The 22,987-nt window shown below is 25.9% G+C and overlaps 1 protein-coding gene across 3 annotated transcripts in view; it reads right to left on the bottom strand.

The window, feature by feature from the left end:
- LOC111625929 (sprouty-related, EVH1 domain-containing protein 2-like) overlaps positions 1 to 20,106 on the bottom strand; it is a 50,790-nt gene extending 30,684 nt beyond the window's left edge. Inside the window, exons 1-2 of one of the 3 annotated variants that reach the window (XM_023369187.1) lie at positions 19,812 to 20,106; positions 6,381 to 6,469 (exon numbers count right to left, since the gene is read on the bottom strand). In XM_023369187.1, the coding sequence (XP_023224955.1) occupies positions 6,381 to 6,412 (32 nt within the window). In that variant the 5' untranslated portion in view covers positions 6,413 to 6,469; positions 19,812 to 20,106. Of the gene's footprint in view, positions 1 to 6,380; positions 6,567 to 19,811 lie in introns of those variants that run through there. The other 2 variants (XM_023369189.1, XM_023369188.1) reach the window with 2 other exon arrangements.
- Between the last annotated feature and the right edge of the window lie 2,881 nt (positions 20,107 to 22,987).

Below are 22,987 nucleotides of genomic sequence, written 5' to 3'. Positions count from 1 at the left end.
TTTCGTGTTTAAAATCAATATTTAAATGAAAAAATCACCTTCCATCACTTGGATCCTCCAAAAAATTAACGAGGAAGGATTGAGGAAGATTAGGAAGAGATGTTTTAAAGTGAGTTTATGGTTTATGAGTCACGTTAAATCGAAGATCTTCTGAGAGGTTCTTGGAAACTTGCGTAAAGAATTTATTATTATTAGGTTTATATATAGAGTGAACGGAGTGTAAACTTTCAAAGGAAGTCTACAGGAAGCTAATGAGACTTTAACAGTAATGGTTGGTTTATACAAACTCGTAATTGCCCCGAAATGTCTAGGAAACCTTTATTGTTGATCTATAATAGGAAGATCTTCAGAAGGGCTCTATATGCAAAGTACAATAACAGATCTATGAGGAAATGTACAATCTCTGAAGGAACCTACAGTAACAAATCTTTGAAGGAAACTATTGCAATAAGAGGCCTCTGAAACGACCTACAGCAAGAAGAAACCAAGGGATCTACAGCAATAGATCTCTCATGACACCTACAGAAAGTGTTCTAAGGACCATACAACAAGACAAAGGACCTATAATAAATAACCATTCAGTGGGTCTAAACAGTAGGCTTTTCTGTAAAAGGACCTAATACAAAGTGTTTTAAGGAACCTACAGCATTCAAAAGGAAATTATAAGTGATTCGAGACCTCAATCGAAAGTAAGAAGTTCTTAACGTAGGTCTCGAGTTAGGAACTTAAGAGTTCTTAATGCTGTACTTCCTATGAAGCACATTATATTAAGTCCTTTTATAGATTAGCCTACTCTTTAGACACTGAAAGATTCCTAGATCTCTTGTTGTAGGTTCTCTTCATAGAATTCTTTCTGTAAGTATCCGGGAAAGATCTCTGTATGATATGTTAAGAACTCATATTAACTGATAATATACTTAAACTGACCTTTAACCATAGAAAATGTTAAAGGTCAGTTCGTTTTTAGACCTTTTATGGGCTTAGAAACTGCAAAAGTAAAGCAAAAAGTAAACAAAAATTAAGATAAGAAAGCAAAAAAGAGACCCGAATAAGTTCTCAACTCATTACTTTTTTGTTACATGACACAATCAGAGCGAAGTTTTTGAATGAATGTCAACGTAGGGCACGAAGCCAGAGCCATTTCAAGTGCAGACGTTCTTCAAACGTCTCATTCTCTAACAAACACGAATGAATCAACACATGAAGTACATGTTTTCGGGTGAATGAATCACACATCCATTTAAATCTAAAGTTTATTTTTAACACCGCAGTTAAGATTAACACTCCTGCTACATTCGGATGAAACAATGTAAGTAGAACAGAAACAAACCGTGAGAGAATATCTAATTACTACTAAGTAACCGCTGAAATTTTACAAAAACAAGAAAAAAAAAAAAACATTGAATTAAAAAAAAATGACTCCCCTCCCGACTCTTAAAATGGAACAGTGATTTTAAAATTAATTTTACGTCTATATTTGGTAAAGTTAATTTAAAAATAATCGCTGGTTTTCTCTCTCTCTCTCTCTCTCTCGTGTGTGTGTATAAACCCTTAGATAATGTGGGATAAGTATATTAAAACCCTTAAATAATGCGTAAGAATTTTCGATAAGAATGTAAAAACTAAATATGTACTAAAAAATCACTGTACAAATTTAACAAAATCATTATAAAACTATGTAAAAAACCTCTTAAAATCCTTACAAATAAATATAGAAACCGCAAAGTTGCATGAAACAGAAAAGGGCGTAAAAAGACTTTAAAACGCGTAAACGTGAGTAAAATCGTCATAAAAAAGGGTAAAATTCTCACAAAATCATTCAGAAACATTATAAAAAAAACATACAATTTCATAATAATATATAAAATCCCTTACTAAACCGTCAAAAACATCTTAAAAACCACATAAATTTGTCACAATAACGTAAAAGATTTTAAAGATTTTAAAAAATTATATAGATACCTAACAAGAGCGTGTTAATCTCCTAAAAATGAATAAAAACCTTTAAAAAAACGCGTATAAAAACCTCAGAGAAACACGTAAACCTCCATAAAAACCATGTTAAATCCGCATGAGGAAAATTGCTATAAATTATAAAAAGATCCCACAAAAAAGGTTTGAAACATCTATAAAAACGTAATTTCTACGTGTCCCACTGTACTACTATCTCAAGAAAAGCACTATAAGTGTAAGTATTTAGTAGCATTAATTAATTAATAAATATTATAAATTGTGCCCGTTGTAATTAATTAATGATTCATTTATTACAATAGTAGCATCATATAGATAATTATAACATAAGTTAATAGCATAAAAGCATGTCGGCAAGACAAAAGAATCGACAAAGTCCTATAGGAAGTCGTAAAACAAATTGGAATATCTTATCATCTTACAGGCCTATATTTAAATTACATTAATTCAGCATAGTTTCCGGAGGTGTTTTTGTTACTAAAGTAGCATTAAACTGTAGCTAAGACAATAAAAATCGAAACAATTCCTGTTAAAATACGCTTAATTGCGTGTTAATATGGAAAATTTCGACTAATTCTAGAAGAGGATTGCATCGGTTCGCCAGTAGTAGTGTTGCTGTTACAGTAACAAAATTTGGGCCAATTAACAATCAATTAGTGATATTAACGAGAATAATAGATTACGTTTAAGATAATATATACATTTTGAGTAATTTATTGACATAAAAACCGTAGAGGTGAGTCCGAAACAGCGTGTATGAACGACGATTTGTTCTGAAAATACACAAGTGTAGAGTAGTAATATATCGAGAAAATCAAATCAAATGATTTGTTTTATGGTTTAATTGTGCTTAAGATTAACTCCATTAAGTGTAAGCGCTATAGAAGGTAGCATAAATCTGTTAAAGGTGGTGGTGACAAGCTATCAACTAGAAAGTGCGTAAAAAGGATGCGTTTGTACGATCAAACTCGTAATTTAAACTGCAATTTACGCATAAAAAATGTTAAAACAACATTACTAATATGTTTTTCTACATAAATTAACTCATAAATTAATCATTAATTAGTAAAAAAATTAAATTAGAAGCTTAATTTAGTTCTCGTATCAGAGTCTGGGTTGTTAAATGTCACTTATTTATAATGAAATTTCGAATATAAAGTTTATGAGGAAAATGACAAAAGGAGAGAAAAAAATGCGTAGGTTGTAAATTAACTAAATATATATTAAAGTTCAAAGTTCACATTTTATTCTTGATATAACGCAAAGTAACGTAATTAACATAAATAAAATGTAATTAGTGTTATATAAATGGCATACAATTTTAATATTAATACATATGATTTCATTTGTGGAGGTTAAGAATCAATTAAAAGGAGGTTCGAATATACCTAAAGGGGTGAAAGTTCAAAAATTAAAGAAAATAATTATCAAGGTCACTATACTATCACGTGAAAAAGCTGTATTGCTGAAATTTAACTCTCCTAAAATAAAGTGTTACGTTATCTACCTTAAATTTAGTGTTTTATGGCCCCATATAAGTCAATTTTGGGTATACAAATCAAATTTATGCAGTGTAAAACTGCAAATTCCCAGTTCGAACTTGCATAAAGTGAACTAGAAGCACGGTTGTTCCATAAAATAGGGCCTTTGCTAAAGGTAATCTAATATATAAGGCCCATATATTGAAATATTGAACCAGGAAATAAAATTAGACTCATTTAACAAGTTAAACAACATAATAACTGTACTAAAACATGCCAGTTTTGATAAAAATATAGACTTTCAGAGACTAAAAAATCACTTGTACACTTGCACATTTTTACTAGTAATGCAATACACTTTCAGGAAAAAAAAACTAAAGTGTAATCTCTTCCACGAAAACTAGATTGATTAATAGATTATTCAATATGGTGGCATAATACAATGTACTACACTTAATGCATGTATTTTGTCTATAGAATTCGAGTAAATAATAACTGATAATTGTTTATGAAGGGGTACATAACCCATAAAACGGTCAATATAAACCAAGAGAGAATCGTGCCAAGTAGCAATTATGTTATAGTATACACAATACAGAACATGTAAATGTATCGTGCGTTTAAAGTATAGAAGGCTGCTGAATAATCGTTTTTAAATTTTTTAATACTTTCGAGTCACCATAGCAGTAGAGAGAAAACAAAATGGAAGAGTGAGCGACGATCGCACCCACTAACTGTATGGAAAAACACGTACTGTACTTTCCCATCTGAAATAATATTTTGAGCTAAATTACACCTAACTAAACGTGTAGAATATATGAATATCCTAAAATTCCATGTATTTTCTAAGTAAATATGCGTTTAAACTCGATTACACTGGGTTATAACGAGTAAAAAAACAAAAAAAAAACTGTAAATATTGATTAAACTTGTAGTTTTTATTGTGAAATAACAAAAATTGCAATTTATTTGTTACATAAACTCCAGTTTTTTTAGGTGAGTCACACAAAGCTAATTCAACAAAAGATAATGGAGAGCGATTAGAAAGCTTTAAACAGGTTATAAGTGGGTAGTAGACGAGTCATAACGTACGATGTTTTGGGTATAAAAAAAAATAAGTAAAATATTAAAGCAGTTTATCAAGAATTCCATTTTGGTGCGTCAAAATTCGTGATTCCAGCCTCTAAGAATATAATTTTTACACCTAGATACGTGAATAAATGTAGTATAAATGATGTAAGATACCATGTAAGTAGGAGTAAATTACGTCATTCGATTTATATTAAATGATACATAGTTTTGTATACTATAATGTAGTAAAGAAAGTCACAGAAATGTGTTAAAGATATGGCCTAAACGAGGTACGGTATGTTCAATTATACATAGGCCCTCCTTCTTTCCGAAAGCCAGAAAAATATATAATTAAAATATTAAACTTGGGTGCTATTCTGTGTTGAGACCTAGCCAAATAGCACCTTTCCATCTGAACCTGGTTAAACATAAATTTACATAATTGTACTTATTAAAAATCTCAATAAAACGTATATACAGCGATTTTACTCTATATTTTTTTACCTCTTAGCAAAGATCGCTAGTTTAACAACTAAAATTTGTATATTAATAGCTTAATTAAGTGAAATTCTTAACACTTTTTGAATATATTTAACTGTTTTAAAACTAAACCTTTAGATTTCTCTCTATGTAAGTCTAAATAATCAGAAAATGCGAATTTTTCTTCCAATTTTTAATGTTAAATTGCTTTATTATGCTTAAATTGTGCTTAATTATGCCTTTAAATGTCTAAGAAAGGAAGAGAAAAGAATGTTCTTAAAGGGGTATTTAATTCTAATTAATTATTAATAATTATTTGTATTATATGAGAATTTTCATTATAAAAGAAGACCCAGGCTCTTTATAACACCGGAAGTCGGTTTTGAAAGAAATTAATAAGCAAAAATCCTTTAATCTCGTTATCAATTTGACTAGTAATCAAAATTTAGGCCTAAATAACGTTAATCTGTGCTTAATCCAAGCTAAAATGTGAATTTTAAAAAACACATTACTGTTTTTTAAAATGTTTACGATTTCCAAGCCGAATATGATCTTTTAAATTACATACTTACAAAGATATGTAATACAGATTCTTATGCGGACATCAGTGCCAGTTTATAGTAGCATTGCAACCACATAAGAAAGCTGCATACAACGACTAATTTTATCAGTGTTTTAACAAAAAGAGTAATAAATAATTAACAAATATATAATTAAACCTTAAGTATAGAGGAATAATTCCATTTTCAATCAAAAAATGGATAGATTTTTTCCTACTAAATGGGAAACAGATTTGTATATTGTAGCTTTATAAATAACTTTCTTGAAACAAATTAGTACATTTTTTATTATATTTTTACGATTTAAAGTGTTAAAATTATAAATTAGTGTGGAAAGGCTCTAAATATGCGAAAATTTTCAAGAAATTCCCATATATTCAATACTATTATTTTTGGCTCCTATGCGATTTACTAGAGATGAATTTGTGCATTTTCTTATAAAAATATTAAACTTTTAAGATGTCAACACCATAAAATAACACATATGAAGCATAAATGTGTGATAAACCTCAATAGACTAATTTATTTTCAGTGTTACCATTGTTGTTTTATAAGTGACTTCCTTGAAGTGTATTACTGTATTTTTGATTAAAAATTTGCATTTTTAAGCCGCCAAAGATGTAAATTAGTGTATAAATGCCTTATATATGTGAAAAATGTCAATAAATTTTCATTATGCCATAGTTAATTATAGTAGCTCTGTAGAGCTTTGACCTACTGATAAACACGAAGATGTGTGTATAAAAACGTATTTACCTTTAAATGTGATCAATTTGCGATCGTATTTTCGGTAAAATAACTTAAAAAATCCATTCACCTGTTCTCCTCTCCACATTCTTCTTCACTCATTCCACTTCTTAATCTACACAATCAGAACTTCTAAGCGGCCTACTTCGCTTAATTCATCTAAAATAAGGGGAAAAAATGCATTAAATAACAAATATTTAATCAACATTTTCATAATTTCAATCATTAAAAACACGTAAAAGCATTTAAAATTAAAAAAAATAACAACAAAATTTAATTCTACAGACGAACAAATTCAAATTTTTAAAAAAACACCAAATGACACAATTTAATTATAATTTTTATAGCCCAAATTACGTAAATAATAAATATCTATTGAAAATGAATAACCGTCTCCGTTTTTAAACTTACCAATATTATCAATAAATTTCTTTTTTCCTTTCTTATAATAATATATATATTATGATAAGATATATATATATAAATTAATTTTTTGAATTTTTTTAAAAAAGCCTTTTTAAATCGAAAAAATGAAAATAATCCAGGTGTCGTCGAACGGATCATCTGTCTTGTTCGTCTGCCAACCGATAATGACGTCGTCTTAAATGTTCGGTTATGACCAATCAGGCGATAGAATGAATCGACATTGACCAATAAGCATCGAGACGCCGTTATAAGTTAAATTTCTTAACAAATATCGTATTTAAAGAATAAATAAATAATTAATTAGCGACTTTTTAAATTAATCAATTTATTTCTGAGCCTTAAACGAAATTAAAGTGCATATATATTTTTTAATTTGTGTATAAAATGACCGTATAAAAGTACTTTGCCATCGATTAATTCGTTAGTGTAAACGTTTAAAAAAGATAATTTAAACTCATTTAACTATTATTTATTTATTTAAATAATAAATGCCAAAAAATGACGCGTAAATTATTTTATAATGTCATTAAAAAAATGGGAGCGGCGAAAATTTAATGCTTCTTTCTAAGTAAATTATATGGAAGTAAAACTGTTTAGTAAAGTTATTAATAAAGTAAATCTTATGTTAATAATTTTATTAATTAATTTAAAAGATTTTAGAAAAGTTTTTGTTAAATTTAAACATAATTTTATTGACATATTCGTTCCTTTATCGACTCATAACTCGTCATTAATTTAAGCTCGAATTCGTTGTTTTTGATTAAAAGTTAATGCATTTTTAGATTGACCTTTCTAGAAAAACACTTAAAAAATTAATTTTTTCATGAGAAAGTATTAATTAGTTTTATTTAAAAGCCAGACATAATACTTTTATTTTGCTTTAAACAGGAAATTTTTATATAAATTACTGGTTTGGGATGAGATTTTGGACTTAAAAATTGAAAAAATCAAATAGTAGCCAAAATTAAAGTTTTTTTTTTTTTTCATTTTGATAAAAAATTATAAATGCAATATCATGAAATGCGCCTCATAAAAGAAATCACTAATTTGTAATTTAAACATTTAGAAGACTAATTAAGCTCTAATAATAATTTTAAGCTTAAATTTAACATTAATTTGTATTTTTCAGGAGTAAAACTGTGAAATTTTACATTCAAGTTTTCTCTCTCTCTCTTTCTCTCACTCAGATTTATATAATTGTTTAATATAAAAATTCATGCCATAAATGATTAATTAATAAGATTTAATAGCACTTAAACTTAATATGATTTAGGAATTCTTATGTAAGAAAGACTTATGTAACTCACGATTCTATAGAAAGTAATCTCAGAGCGGGAATACCTTCAAGCGGTTTTTTTAAAAATTAAAACAAAATACGTGAAATATTTAAAAGAAAATTATATTTTTATTAAAAAGTTCTTTATATTTAACAGAAATTTTAAAAGAATTGCATAAAAAATGGCAAGAAATTCATAAAAATTGATATAGGCCTATTCAATAGGTTCCGCTAAGGTTGTTTCTTGTCCTTTTGCTTATAGGAAGAATACAAAATGTCTATTTCTTATTGATTAAAAATTAATATTTTAATAGTTTTTTTTTAACAATATAAGGTTTTAATCGGTTTAGAAGAGATTAAAAATTAGTAAAAGAAAGACATGAAATGACCTTATGCAATAAGAGGGCTTTTAGGAGCAAAATATATGAACTTAAAAACTCATATAGCTCGTATATATATATATATTGTTTTTATTAGTAATAAATTTAATTCCTTTAAAGATCTTTTTTTACAAAATTTTATATTAAAATACATTTAATTTATATTTTCTTTTATGATTTTAAAATGGTTTATCATAGATTGCATATAGCAGAGTCTGTATAAAATCCATATAAATTATAAAACTGCTTGAGTTTTAAACTGTTTAAAAGCTTTTACTAACATAAAAATACAGGATATAAATTTAATTAAGTTTCAGAAAATTCAATTTAATTAAAATTTGTTTTTTAAATTGCATTTAAATATAAGAAAACTGAATGTTTATGTTTATAGTTGAATATTAGGCTAATTGAGTTAAATCAAACTTTTAAAACATAAATAAAGCAATAAGATATTAATATTTAAAGTTAATTATATTTATATTTGTATTATTTCTTCGAATGAATTTTCAAAAATTATAAATTGAATTTATTACAATGCAATTTATATATATAAATATAGGCCTACATTTATATATTTATTTTTATTATAGGCTATATGTAATAATTATAATAATAATAATAAGAAGAATGAATTAAAGTATAATGTATATAAATTATTTTATATTTTTAAAATATATTTTGCGTTATAACACTAAAAATAATGGTTCTTCTATCAACTATACGCTCTCCACTTATGATGTAGAAATTTTAACATTTTAAAAATATTTTAAAGTTGAAAAACACATGCAATTTGCTCAAATCTTTACATTTCATACATCTAAAGGCTAGAACGAATTATTTTTATTGATTCAACAGGCTTAAAACCCAATTTTATAAGCGAATTTGATAATCTATTGTATGATTTCAAGGTTCCTTATTAGTAATTCCACTTAAATGTTATTATTATTTTTATTCATTTCACACGGAACCAACTTTATGCTTAATTAAATTATATATCAATTCACAATAAAGTAGCTTAAATGGAATATTTTATATAGAATCTACGGCGATTTTCCTGATTATAAGATCTACCTGAAGATCGAGATCTTACATGGTGGATGGATCTTTAGCAAAATTACGAGGCGTTTTGTGTGTAAAAATATTTAATAATATCAAGAAATTATATCCTTATTAGACCAAAAATAAATGAAAAATTTGTTTGAGATCAAAATTTCATATTAATAATTTGAAAATACAGGATATACGCAAATTTGATCAGCAAAGATTAGTGCAATTTGTTTCCTGTTCAAGAATTTGTAAGAAATTACAACTTATTTGAAGTTTTGATGAGAATACAAGTATACACATTTAAAATTCTTCATTCTAATCAAAGAGGGATAAAAAAAAATAGCGATCATTTGAATAGTAAAAACCTCAACCTTCATAAGCCTTAAAAAATTTTCTTAATTAAAATAATGGCAAAACTTATTTTTAAATTAATGACAAATAATTTGTCATGTTTATTAAATTAAAAATCTAGTAAAATTCATGAAATCTATTCTTCGTTCTAACGAAATTGTATGTTCAACCTTCTTCTTCATTCGAACTTATCTCAATAAAACTTCGTTGCTCGACAATTAATTACAAAAAATAAACATTTTAACACGCTTTTAATGAATAAAAACGTTCCATTTATTTAACTATTTGCATAAAAACGTATATAATCATTTTTTATGAAGGTCCTCGTTGGATCCTCACTTTGCAAATAGAAATATTCATAAAAATAGTTAATTTTTTCATATAAAATGCAATTATAATGTAAAAAATAGTATAAACACGTGTATTTAGTCAAAAAATTATTCAATTCTTCAAACATTTTATATAAAATTTAAATCACTGAACCAAACCTCATGTGAAGATTTTTCCAACTTGAAGAAAAATATCAAATTTTCTCACATAAATCGTCAAACTTTAAATTAAAAATTGCGTAAAATTGTTCTTTTCTTTAATAACTTAATTAAAAAATTGAATTAATTCGTTAATTGTCTAGTTAATCCAAAACTCGACTGGAGGCTCTTGGCATCTTCCTTAGAAAAAAACTATCAGAAACTTCCATTCAAAATAGAATTTTAGATAAAAAAAAATGTTTAAAAACTGTGTTCTTTTGCTACTTTTAATAATAACAATAAAAAATATTAAATAAATTCATAAAAGTTTGGAATACAAATCGAATCGATCCGCATCTGGCCTGAAGGCTCTTTGAAAGATGCAAAGCGCTTTTAAGATGAGCTCCGGATCAATTCTAATTTTTAAAAAAAGTAATTTAATAAAAAAATCTATTTACTTTTAGGTTTTTAAATCATTTATGATTAATAAAAATATCAAAATATCCACTCGAAAAACCACAAACGCTCCAGGAAAAATGCTTAAGGATTCATAATCTTACATAAAAAATGATTAGTTTAAATTTGAATATTAACTTATTTTTATCCAATCAAATTTGAGAAAAAAATTTAAATTTTTTCGATGAAAATCGCTTATAAACTCGTGAGATAATAAATTGTTAAATTATCATTCAAAAAGTTGTAAAATTGTGACGTCATATTGCCTTAAAGCTGAAGGCCTGTTCTAAAAATACATTTATTATTCAATTTTCTTCCTTAATGTTCTGCTTTATGAATGAATGTTTTTAAAATTCATGACGTCACACAATATAAACCGGAATGAATGACGTCGAATCTTTCATCACACATCACTACTTTCATTAATATTATAATCCGAGTGTCGTTAGAACTTATTTTATTACTATATTTAAATTTTTAAAACTTATAAAGATTGAATGCATCGTTATTTAGCTTTATATAAATTAGTTTTTTTAATGCGTGACGTCATTGCTTTCTTTTAATTATCTAAATTGTTTCTTTTCATTATTTCTCTTGAAAATATTTAAAATAGCGTATTTTAAAGTATTAATATTTGTTAAATTTTTATTAAAAATCGGATTAAAAAAAAATAATAAGTTCGTTCGATCGTCTGGTTTTGACGACGACTTGATGACGTCATTTTTCAAATTTTTGAATCGAAGTTCATATTTTAAGAAGTCTCTTTGCGTCATTTTATTTCCTTGTATTATTATATTTTAAATTTAATCGATAAATAGAAATGAAAGTAATATTATATTGTTTATTTTTATTCATTTTTGTGAGGTTTACGTTAGGCATGACGTCACCGCAAGTCGCTTTATATTGCATTTAAAAGTTTTAATTAATTTTATTTAAATTATTTTTTATGAAGTAATAGTTTTAAGTAAAAGTATTTAAAAACTCAGCTTTACAAATCAATTTTAATCTTCATTGAATGCATTTTAAAAATGACGTCATCAGCATTATTTTAAATTAGCCATATCCAAATTCGAAATTTTATTAACTATAATTTATATTTTATTTTTAAAATTATTTTATCAACTTTTTAAATGTTCAAATAATAATTTAAAATTCATCAATTAGAAAAAAAAAATTGTCCAAAATTGATATTTGAAATGAGCAACAAGGTTACATGATGTCATTCGTATGTTTTTCTGCTTATTTTCCTATTTTAATTACCAAACACAATATTATTTTTAAGTAAAAATAGTTTGAAATGTATCTATTACATAAAAATTAATTACGCATTTAAAATTTGAAACCAAGCGATATCGATAACGTCACAAGCTCACAGGAAATAAACGCCAACAGTGAAAAGCAAAAATTGTACTGATATTATCGAATTTAATACATTTTATTTCGAAATTTAGTTTAAGAAATAATTTTACGAAACAAAACTCCTTTAATTATTATGAAAATTCGAAAAGTGCAAAATGGCATGACGTCATTTAAACAAATGCGACGAGTTCATAAACATTATTGTTTTGATTTTCGCATAAAAATTACACATTTTTATTATTTTACAAAATATCTTCATATATTTTTTTAAATAATTNCTATTGAAAATGAATAACCGTCTCCGTTTTTAAACTTACCAATATTATCAATAAATTTCTTTTTTCCTTTCTTATAATAATATATATATTATGATAAGATATATATATATAAATTAATTTTTTGAATTTTTTTAAAAAAGCCTTTTTAAATCGAAAAAATGAAAATAATCCAGGTGTCGTCGAACGGATCATCTGTCTTGTTCGTCTGCCAACCGATAATGACGTCGTCTTAAATGTTCGGTTATGACCAATCAGGCGATAGAATGAATCGACATTGACCAATAAGCATCGAGACGCCGTTATAAGTTAAATTTCTTAACAAATATCGTATTTAAAGAATAAATAAATAATTAATTAGCGACTTTTTAAATTAATCAATTTATTTCTGAGCCTTAAACGAAATTAAAGTGCATATATATTTTTTAATTTGTGTATAAAATGACCGTATAAAAGTACTTTGCCATCGATTAATTCGTTAGTGTAAACGTTTAAAAAAGATAATTTAAACTCATTTAACTATTATTTATTTATTTAAATAATAAATGCCAAAAAATGACGCGTAAATTATTTTATAATGTCATTAAAAAAATGGGAGCGGCGAAAATTTAATGCTTCTTTCTAAGTAAATTATATGGAAGTAAAACTGTTTAGTAAAGTTATTAATAAAGTAAATCTTATGTTAATAATTTTATTAATTAATTTAAAAGATTTTAGAAAAGTTTTTGTTAAATTTAAACATAATTTTATTGACATATTCGTTCCTTTATCGACTCATAACTCGTCATTAATTTAAGCTCGAATTCGTTGTTTTTGATTAAAAGTTAATGCATTTTTAGATTGACCTTTCTAGAAAAACACTTAAAAAATTAATTTTTTCATGAGAAAGTATTAATTAGTTTTATTTAAAAGCCAGACATAATACTTTTATTTTGCTTTAAACAGGAAATTTTTATATAAATTACTGGTTTGGGATGAGATTTTGGACTTAAAAATTGAAAAAATCAAATAGTAGCCAAAATTAAAGTTTTTTTTTTTTTTCATTTTGATAAAAAATTATAAATGCAATATCATGAAATGCGCCTCATAAAAGAAATCACTAATTTGTAATTTAAACATTTAGAAGACTAATTAAGCTCTAATAATAATTTTAAGCTTAAATTTAACATTAATTTGTATTTTTCAGGAGTAAAACTGTGAAATTTTACATTCAAGTTTTCTCTCTCTCTCTTTCTCTCACTCAGATTTATATAATTGTTTAATATAAAAATTCATGCCATAAATGATTAATTAATAAGATTTAATAGCACTTAAACTTAATATGATTTAGGAATTCTTATGTAAGAAAGACTTATGTAACTCACGATTTGAAATACAGATTCTTATGCGGACATCAGTGCCAGTTTNTTATGTAACTCACGATTCTATAGAAAGTAATCTCAGAGCGGGAATACCTTCAAGCGGTTTTTTTAAAAATTAAAACAAAATACGTGAAATATTTAAAAGAAAATTATATTTTTATTAAAAAGTTCTTTATATTTAACAGAAATTTTAAAAGAATTGCATAAAAAATGGCAAGAAATTCATAAAAATTGATATAGGCCTATTCAATAGGTTCCGCTAAGGTTGTTTCTTGTCCTTTTGCTTATAGGAAGAATACAAAATGTCTATTTCTTATTGATTAAAAATTAATATTTTAATAGTTTTTTTTTAACAATATAAGGTTTTAATCGGTTTAGAAGAGATTAAAAATTAGTAAAAGAAAGACATGAAATGACCTTATGCAATAAGAGGGCTTTTAGGAGCAAAATATATGAACTTAAAAACTCATATAGCTCGTATATATATATATATTGTTTTTATTAGTAATAAATTTAATTCCTTTAAAGATCTTTTTTTACAAAATTTTATATTAAAATACATTTAATTTATATTTTCTTTTATGATTTTAAAATGGTTTATCATAGATTGCATATAGCAGAGTCTGTATAAAATCCATATAAATTATAAAACTGCTTGAGTTTTAAACTGTTTAAAAGCTTTTACTAACATAAAAATACAGGATATAAATTTAATTAAGTTTCAGAAAATTCAATTTAATTAAAATTTGTTTTTTAAATTGCATTTAAATATAAGAAAACTGAATGTTTATGTTTATAGTTGAATATTAGGCTAATTGAGTTAAATCAAACTTTTAAAACATAAATAAAGCAATAAGATATTAATATTTAAAGTTAATTATATTTATATTTGTATTATTTCTTCGAATGAATTTTCAAAAATTATAAATTGAATTTATTACAATGCAATTTATATATATAAATATAGGCCTACATTTATATATTTATTTTTATTATAGGCTATATGTAATAATTATAATAATAATAATAAGAAGAATGAATTAAAGTATAATGTATATAAATTATTTTATATTTTTAAAATATATTTTGCGTTATAACACTAAAAATAATGGTTCTTCTATCAACTATACGCTCTCCACTTATGATGTAGAAATTTTAACATTTTAAAAATATTTTAAAGTTGAAAAACACATGCAATTTGCTCAAATCTTTACATTTCATACATCTAAAGGCTAGAACGAATTATTTTTATTGATTCAACAGGCTTAAAACCCAATTTTATAAGCGAATTTGATAATCTATTGTATGATTTCAAGGTTCCTCATTAGTAATTCCACTTAAATGTTATTATTATTTTTATTCATTTCACACGGAACCAACTTTATGCTTAATTAAATTATATATCAATTCACAATAAAGTAGCTTAAATGGAATATTTTATATAGAATCTACGGCGATTTTCCTGATTATAAGATCTACCTGAAGATCGAGATCTTACATGGTGGATGGATCTTTAGCAAAATTACGAGGCGTTTTGTGTGTAAAAATATTTAATAATATCAAGAAATTATATCCTTATTAGACCAAAAATAAATGAAAAATTTGTTTGAGATCAAAATTTCATATTAATAATTTGAAAATACAGGATATACGCAAATTTGATCAGCAAAGATTAGTGCAATTTGTTTCCTGTTCAAGAATTTGTAAGAAATTACAACTTATTTGAAGTTTTGATGAGAATACAAGTATACACATTTAAAATTCTTCATTCTAATCAAAGAGGGATAAAAAAAAATAGCGATCATTTGAATAGTAAAAACCTCAACCTTCATAAGCCTTAAAAAATTTTCTTAATTAAAATAATGGCAAAACTTATTTTTAAATTAATGACAAATAATTTGTCATGTTTATTAAATTAAAAATCTAGTAAAATTCATGAAATCTATTCTTCGTTCTAACGAAATTGTATGTTCAACCTTCTTCTTCATTCGAACTTATCTCAATAAAACTTCGTTGCTCGACAATTAATTACAAAAAATAAACATTTTAACACGCTTTTAATGAATAAAAACGTTCCATTTATTTAACTATTTGCATAAAAACGTATATAATCATTTTTTATGAAGGTCCTCGTTGGATCCTCACTTTGCAAATAGAAATATTCATAAAAATAGTTAATTTTTTCATATAAAATGCAATTATAATGTAAAAAATAGTATAAACACGTGTATTTAGTCAAAAAATTATTCAATTCTTCAAACATTTTATATAAAATTTAAATCACTGAACCAAACCTCATGTGAAGATTTTTCCAACTTGAAGAAAAATATCAAATTTTCTCACATAAATCGTCAAACTTTAAATTAAAAATTGCGTAAAATTGTTCTTTTCTTTAATAACTTAATTAAAAAATTGAATTAATTCGTTAATTGTCTAGTTAATCCAAAACTCGACTGGAGGCTCTTGGCATCTTCCTTAGAAAAAAACTATCAGAAACTTCCATTCAAAATAGAATTTTAGATAAAAAAAAATGTTTAAAAACTGTGTTCTTTTGCTACTTTTAATAATAACAATAAAAAATATTAAATAAATTCATAAAAGTTTGGAATACAAATCGAATCGATCCGCATCTGGCCTGAAGGCTCTTTGAAAGATGCAAAGCGCTTTTAAGATGAGCTCCGGATCAATTCTAATTTTTAAAAAAAGTAATTTAATAAAAAAATCTATTTACTTTTAGGTTTTTAAATCATTTATGATTAATAAAAATATCAAAATATCCACTCGAAAAACCACAAACGCTCCAGGAAAAATGCTTAAGGATTCATAATCTTACATAAAAAATGATTAGTTTAAATTTGAATATTAACTTATTTTTATCCAATCAAATTTGAGAAAAAAATTTAAATTTTTTCGATGAAAATCGCTTATAAACTCGTGAGATAATAAATTGTTAAATTATCATTCAAAAAGTTGTAAAATTGTGACGTCATATTGCCTTAAAGCTGAAGGCCTGTTCTAAAAATACATTTATTATTCAATTTTCTTCCTTAATGTTCTGCTTTATGAATGAATGTTTTTAAAATTCATGACGTCACACAATATAAACCGGAATGAATGACGTCGAATCTTTCATCACACATCACTACTTTCATTAATATTATAATCCGAGTGTCGTTAGAACTTATTTTATTACTATATTTAAATTTTTAAAACTTATAAAGATTGAATGCATCGTTATTTAGCTTTATATAAATTAGTTTTTTTAATGCGTGACGTCATTGCTTTCTTTTAATTATCTAAATTGTTTATTTTCATTATTTCTCTTGAAAATATTTAAAATAGCGTATTTTAAAGTATTAATATTTGTTAAATTTTTATTAAAAATCGGATTAAAAAAAAATAATAAGTTCGTTCGATCGTCTGGTTTTGACGACGACTTGATGACGTCATTTTTCAAATTTTTGAATCGAAGTTCATATTTTAAGAAGTCTCTTTGCGTCATTTTATTTCCTTGTATTATTATATTTTAAATTTAATCGATAAATAGAAATGAAAGTAATATTATATTGTTTATTTTTATTCATTTTTGTGAGGTTTACGTTAGGCATGACGTCACCGCAAGTCGCTTTATATTGCATTTAAAAGTTTTAATTAATTTTATTTAAATTATTTTTTATGAAGTAATAGTTTTAAGTAAAAGTATTTAAAAACTCAGCTTTACAAATCAATTTTAATCTTCATTGAATGCATTTTAAAAATGACGTCATCAGCATTATTTTAAATTAGCCATATCCAAATTCGAAATTTTATTAACTATAATTTATATTTTATTTTTAAAATTATTTTATCAACTTTTTAAATGTTCAAATAATAATTTAAAATTCATCAATTAGAAAAAAAAAATTGTCCAAAATTGATATTTGAAATGAGCAACAAGGTTACATGATGTCATTCGTATGTTTTTCTGCTTATTTTCCTATTTTAATTACCAAACACAATATTATTTTTAAGTAAAAATAGTTTGAAATGTATCTATTACATAAAAATTAATTACGCATTTAAAATTTGAAACCAAGCGATATCGATAACGTCACAAGCTCACAGGAAATAAACGCCAACAGTGAAAAGCAAAAATTGCACTGATATTATCGAATTTAATACATTTTATTTCGAAATTTAGTTTAAGAAATAATTTTACGAAACAAAACTCCTTTAATTATTATGAAAATTCGAAAAGTGCAAAATGGCATGACGTCATTTAAACAAATGCGACGAGTTCATAAACATTATTGTTTTGATTTTCGCATAAAAATTACACATTTTTATTATTTTACAAAATATCTTCATATATTTTTTTAAATAATTAAATTTTATTATCGATTTACCTTTACGTACGTATAGTTTGTTTTTTTTTTTCGTTAGCATCAATCGATTGCCCGAGTTTATGAATGGCTAGTTTCGGATTTAGCCGGTAGAGGCGCCTTCGACTACGTTCACCGGCAAGTTAACCTGAATGGAAAGGTTTCAATCGAAATATAGGACACGTACGCACAAGAGAGAAAGCTAAGCTCATTCATAACACATTCATTCATTGTGCGTTTGTTGCCGGTAAGCGTTATTGCAAAATACACTTTCTATCTACCATAACATCTATAATTTGACGTTTCATCACACGCCGATTCGTAAACAATGACTTTTAAATATACAGATTATAATTATAAAACGATATTTTTTATGTATAATTTTTCTCTTCGCTTCTAGCTATTTTTTAAAGCGTTATTTCTTAAAATAAATGATCGCTTTTAATTAATTTTTCAAACAAAAATTTACAAAATTAGTAAAAATTACTACGTTATAAATATCCTTATTTTTTTTTTTAATCTTTATTTTAAATCTTGAATAAATTATAATTTTAATCCTATTTTATTAATTTAGTTATTATTAAAATTATTTAATTAGTTATTTTTTTTAATTTAAAATTGAATTTTATTAACTTGCTTCCTCTCGTTCCACCAGATGGCAGTCATCGGTAACGTTGCCAATCAACTGAGTGCGGAACTTGTTTTTGTTTTCATAAACAAATTTTTTTTTTTTAATTTTAATATTTAAGAGAATCGGAAGAATTTCGAAAGCGTATAAAGTAGATTTTAAATAATAAACAATCCTAATAAATAATAATAACTAATTATTAATTTATTAAAATCAAATACGAATTGGTGGAATTTAAAAAAAAAAAAAAAAACAATTCATGCTTATCAAACGCGAGGAAGAAGAGCGGCGTATTTGTTGCTATCTCAACAGCTGACACAGTAACAACTTCATTTATAATTCTATAGTAGAAGAGAGTTACTTAGACATCTTGCGAATCGCGGTCTTCGATTAGCGTTAAAGCTATGCTCGCTGCTAATTTGCATAAACGAGAGACGTTAATCAAGCAGATAGCATACAAATAAATTAGTTTTGTTAAACGAATGGCGCACTATTCAACGAAAAAACACTCCAGGTCCTCCCCTAGCAACAATATATATACGTGCTTTAACTGTAAATCTACGTTATGTACGGCATATCATCATCGTGCAAGATTGTTAGTTAAGTAGCGCTCATTTGAGTCTTTCGAAGCTGTTTTATAACGCTGGTAGCACAATTTTATGCAATTTAATGAAGTCGAAGAAGCATGTAGATTTATAAATTTTATAGAAAAACGTTTACAATTACTTAAAAAACAAAATATTAAACATCAAATGAAAACACATCCAGGATATATCCGCTATTTCGACAAGCAACGGCTTGAGAATATTGATCTTAGTTCTAAAAATAGTAACTCGTCTCACATATAGTATAAACGCAAAAGGAAAATAACAAGAGGGGTGATTTTCTAGACAATCTATTTTAAAAAATTCCAACAAATTTGGTAGAAAAAAAAAATATTTTGCATCACAAACACTTAAAAGTCACTTTAACCCCTTCGTTACTCCGTTGCATACATTAATTAAACATACATATGACTTTTTCCAGTGCAAAAAAGATATATTTTAAACATGCACAAAGTTATAGCAATAGAAAATATACGAGAGATAAAAGGGATAGAAGAAAGCGAACTCACCTTTGACCTCCAGAAACAAGCAACCTGCATGTTGACCCTTCTACCCCTTTACTGAGGAAACCGACTTGTCACATTGCTAAAATCTAACTGCACCCGACCGACATGTGTATTAGACTGGACTCTAAAAGGGGGACGAAGAGACGGGGTGAAAGAATTTACGTCACAGTCTCCATGGCAACTGTACCAAGCGTTATCCGACTAGTGCGTTCACCGCAGAAGCGAATGGAACTGCAGAATGGTGAATGAATGAAACCAAAATATAGGGCAGTAGAACACCCGGTTCAGTTCCCGAACTTTCAATGGATAATTCGCTGAATGTGACGTCATTATAAGCGAATTGTAACATCAAATGTGTGACGTATTCGGCTACCTGAATGACGTCAGGAACTGGCGTAAATTCCCCGTTCTTGGCTTACTAAATATAACAAAACTATATATATGAACGATAAATTTGATTATAGTTTGAACACTTAATGAAAATTGTAAAGATATTTTTAATGAGGGTAATTTTTTTTCTAATTGTATTTTCTTTAATCCTGTTTTGTGAAGAAGTCTGCTGAAATGATGCAGGTTAAAATTAATTAAAAAAAAGGAAAAATAGTTTTTGGGAGCGCTATTAGAGTAATTCCCTAACATTTTTTTTTTAAAGAAATTTCCCTGATTTTAAAAGGTTTTAAAGGAACTCTTGCTGTGCTAAGAGTACTTTTTAAGGAATTTTCCTTTTATAACAAAAGCATTTAAAAAATTTTTTTCTTAAATTAAAAAAAGCATTTTTAATCAAATTTTACTAAATTAAAAGAAAGCTTTTTAGGGAATTTTTAAAATATTGACATATATTTTTTTAAATAATTAAATTTTATTATCGATTTACCTTTACGTACGTATAGTTTGTTTTTTTTTTTCGTTAGCATCAATCGATTGCCCGAGTTTATGAATGGCTAGTTTCGGATTTAGCCGGTAGAGGCGCCTTCGACTACGTTCACCGGCAAGTTAACNTTAAAAGAAAACGTTTTAGAGGATTTTCCTCTCAAAAAACCCTTATTTTCTTCCAAAAATTTTTTATTATATAAAACATTAAATGTTGTAATTTTTAATCTTTCTAAAAATAATTTTAAATTGATGAATTTTTGTAATTATTTGTATTTATTAAATAGTATTTTCTACTGAAATATTTTTTAAAAAATTTTTTAATTTTTGCTTTCTTCAGAACTCATTATCCTTTCAAAATATTTAGAGTTTTCCCTGCGTAAGATTTATTTAATTTTTAATAAAAATTCAATTTTTTCTTTTTTTTTCTGCAGTTTTTAGGTTTGTTTAGAACATTTTATTCATTGAATTTTCTGAAAGACTGTTTTTAAGTTCAAAAGTGAAGATTTATTTCATGGACTTTCAGACTTTATTTGTATAAAATCGAATTCGAATTATGACCTTATATTGTTGAGTTTTCTGAAGATTGTGTTGTTTTTTAACCTTCCAAATTTCATGAGGTATATATTTTTTAATTGTATCGAGTAACTTAAGCTTGATATTTATGAAAGGCGAGTTTATATCAAGAAGGTAAGCTTGCAGCTTGTAATAGAGTTCGTTAGTGTGATGAAAATACGATTAGGCTTTATAGAAGGGCTCGTTTATGTCAAGAAGGTTTATAGAAAGGTTCATTTCACAAGAGGATAAAGTGTAAATTTACGGAAGGGTTCTTCTGTATCTAGAACAAAGCTCGTGAATTATAGGAAGGTTACTTTTATCTATAAGAGGAATTAGAAGGATAGATTATGAAGAATGGATCCATTGTAAATTTGACTAACCATTCAATTAATTATAATTTAACATTCAAAAATGAAAATGCGAAGTTAAAAATAGAACGAGGGAAAATTTTATTGTAAAGTTCAATTTTTCTATTTTTCTCGCAAAGTTAGAATTTCATTTTATTCTAGAAAATAGTCTATTTAATGTTAAATGTCAATTAAAATGTCATAGGTGCGTTTGTCCTTAAAGTAGATTTTTATTTATATATATTTTTAGAGGGGGAAAAAATCCTCTGTAAAGATTAAAGGGCTACTCCCGAATAAACAGTAACCTTTTTACATTTTCATTATTAAAGATCACTTTAAACGAATTTTAAATAAAAATAAATTAAGCATGAAAGGTATTAATATCAATTCATTATTTGATTTTATTTCGAGTTTTGCAACTTAATTAAATTATATGCGGGCAGATAAACCAGTGACCTTTGTATAGAAGTCAATTCAAAAATTTTTTTTTAATGCTTTTTACTTATTGTTTTACTCCAAATTTTTTGATCTTTCCACTGTTATTTTCTTTTATAATCTATGCGATTGTAAATTATTTCTCATAGATATACTATATAATCTATGAGATCAATACGGTGTTCATAAGCCTTTTTTACATAAAAATTTTGATGATTATATGCGTTTTAAAGCGTCGTGGACACAATTTAGGCGGTTTTGAGATGATTTATAGTCTTTTTAACAGTTGTATTATTGTATGCTTGTCTGTCTGTAGCTAATAATGTATGCACCACAAATATAAAAAGAAATAAAAATTGGTAATAATTTTTTTCTATTGAAACATCGCCATATTTGCATGATAGAACGTTCGAAAAATCAATAAATGCTAAAGTCGGAAACAGTAGTTATTAGCAGTTATTTGTGTGTCTGTCGCGCCGCATCTAATTTATAATAGATCGCGTCGCTTTGCATACTTATATACATTATCGCGTTACAGACAGACATCATAAATCACCACAGATAGAAGCATAGCAGGATAATAAAACATACCTTGTTTATTTAATTAAACCTCATAACATATAGGCCTAAATAGAATATCATTTTCTTCTATTAATATAGTCTGCAACGTAAATTTCTCTGTGTGTATTAGAGTCATCACCATTAATGTGAAGATTTCTTAACATCGATGCTAGTTTACATTATAATAGACAACACAAAACATAAAGGGTCACATACTATCTTTATATCAAGTTATAAGGTTCGTAGAATAAATTTGAATCCCTCCACAGCATTTACCCATTTTTATGTATAGTTTAGTACACAAAAATACACATGTATAAATTTTTCATATTAGTATTATAGATAGCAACATCGTCGAAGCACAGAAACAAAAGGAGAAGCACACATAAAATAGAAACAAAGTACAGA

The sequence above is a fragment of the Centruroides sculpturatus genome, unplaced genomic scaffold (assembly GCF_000671375.1).
Source record: "Centruroides sculpturatus isolate CEXI.00-Female unplaced genomic scaffold, Cexi_2.0 scaffold448, whole genome shotgun sequence".
Taxonomy (NCBI): Eukaryota; Metazoa; Arthropoda; class Arachnida; order Scorpiones; family Buthidae; genus Centruroides; species Centruroides sculpturatus.
Note: the sequence above shows the minus strand (reverse complement) of the source record. Positions and strands in the feature narration are given on the sequence as shown.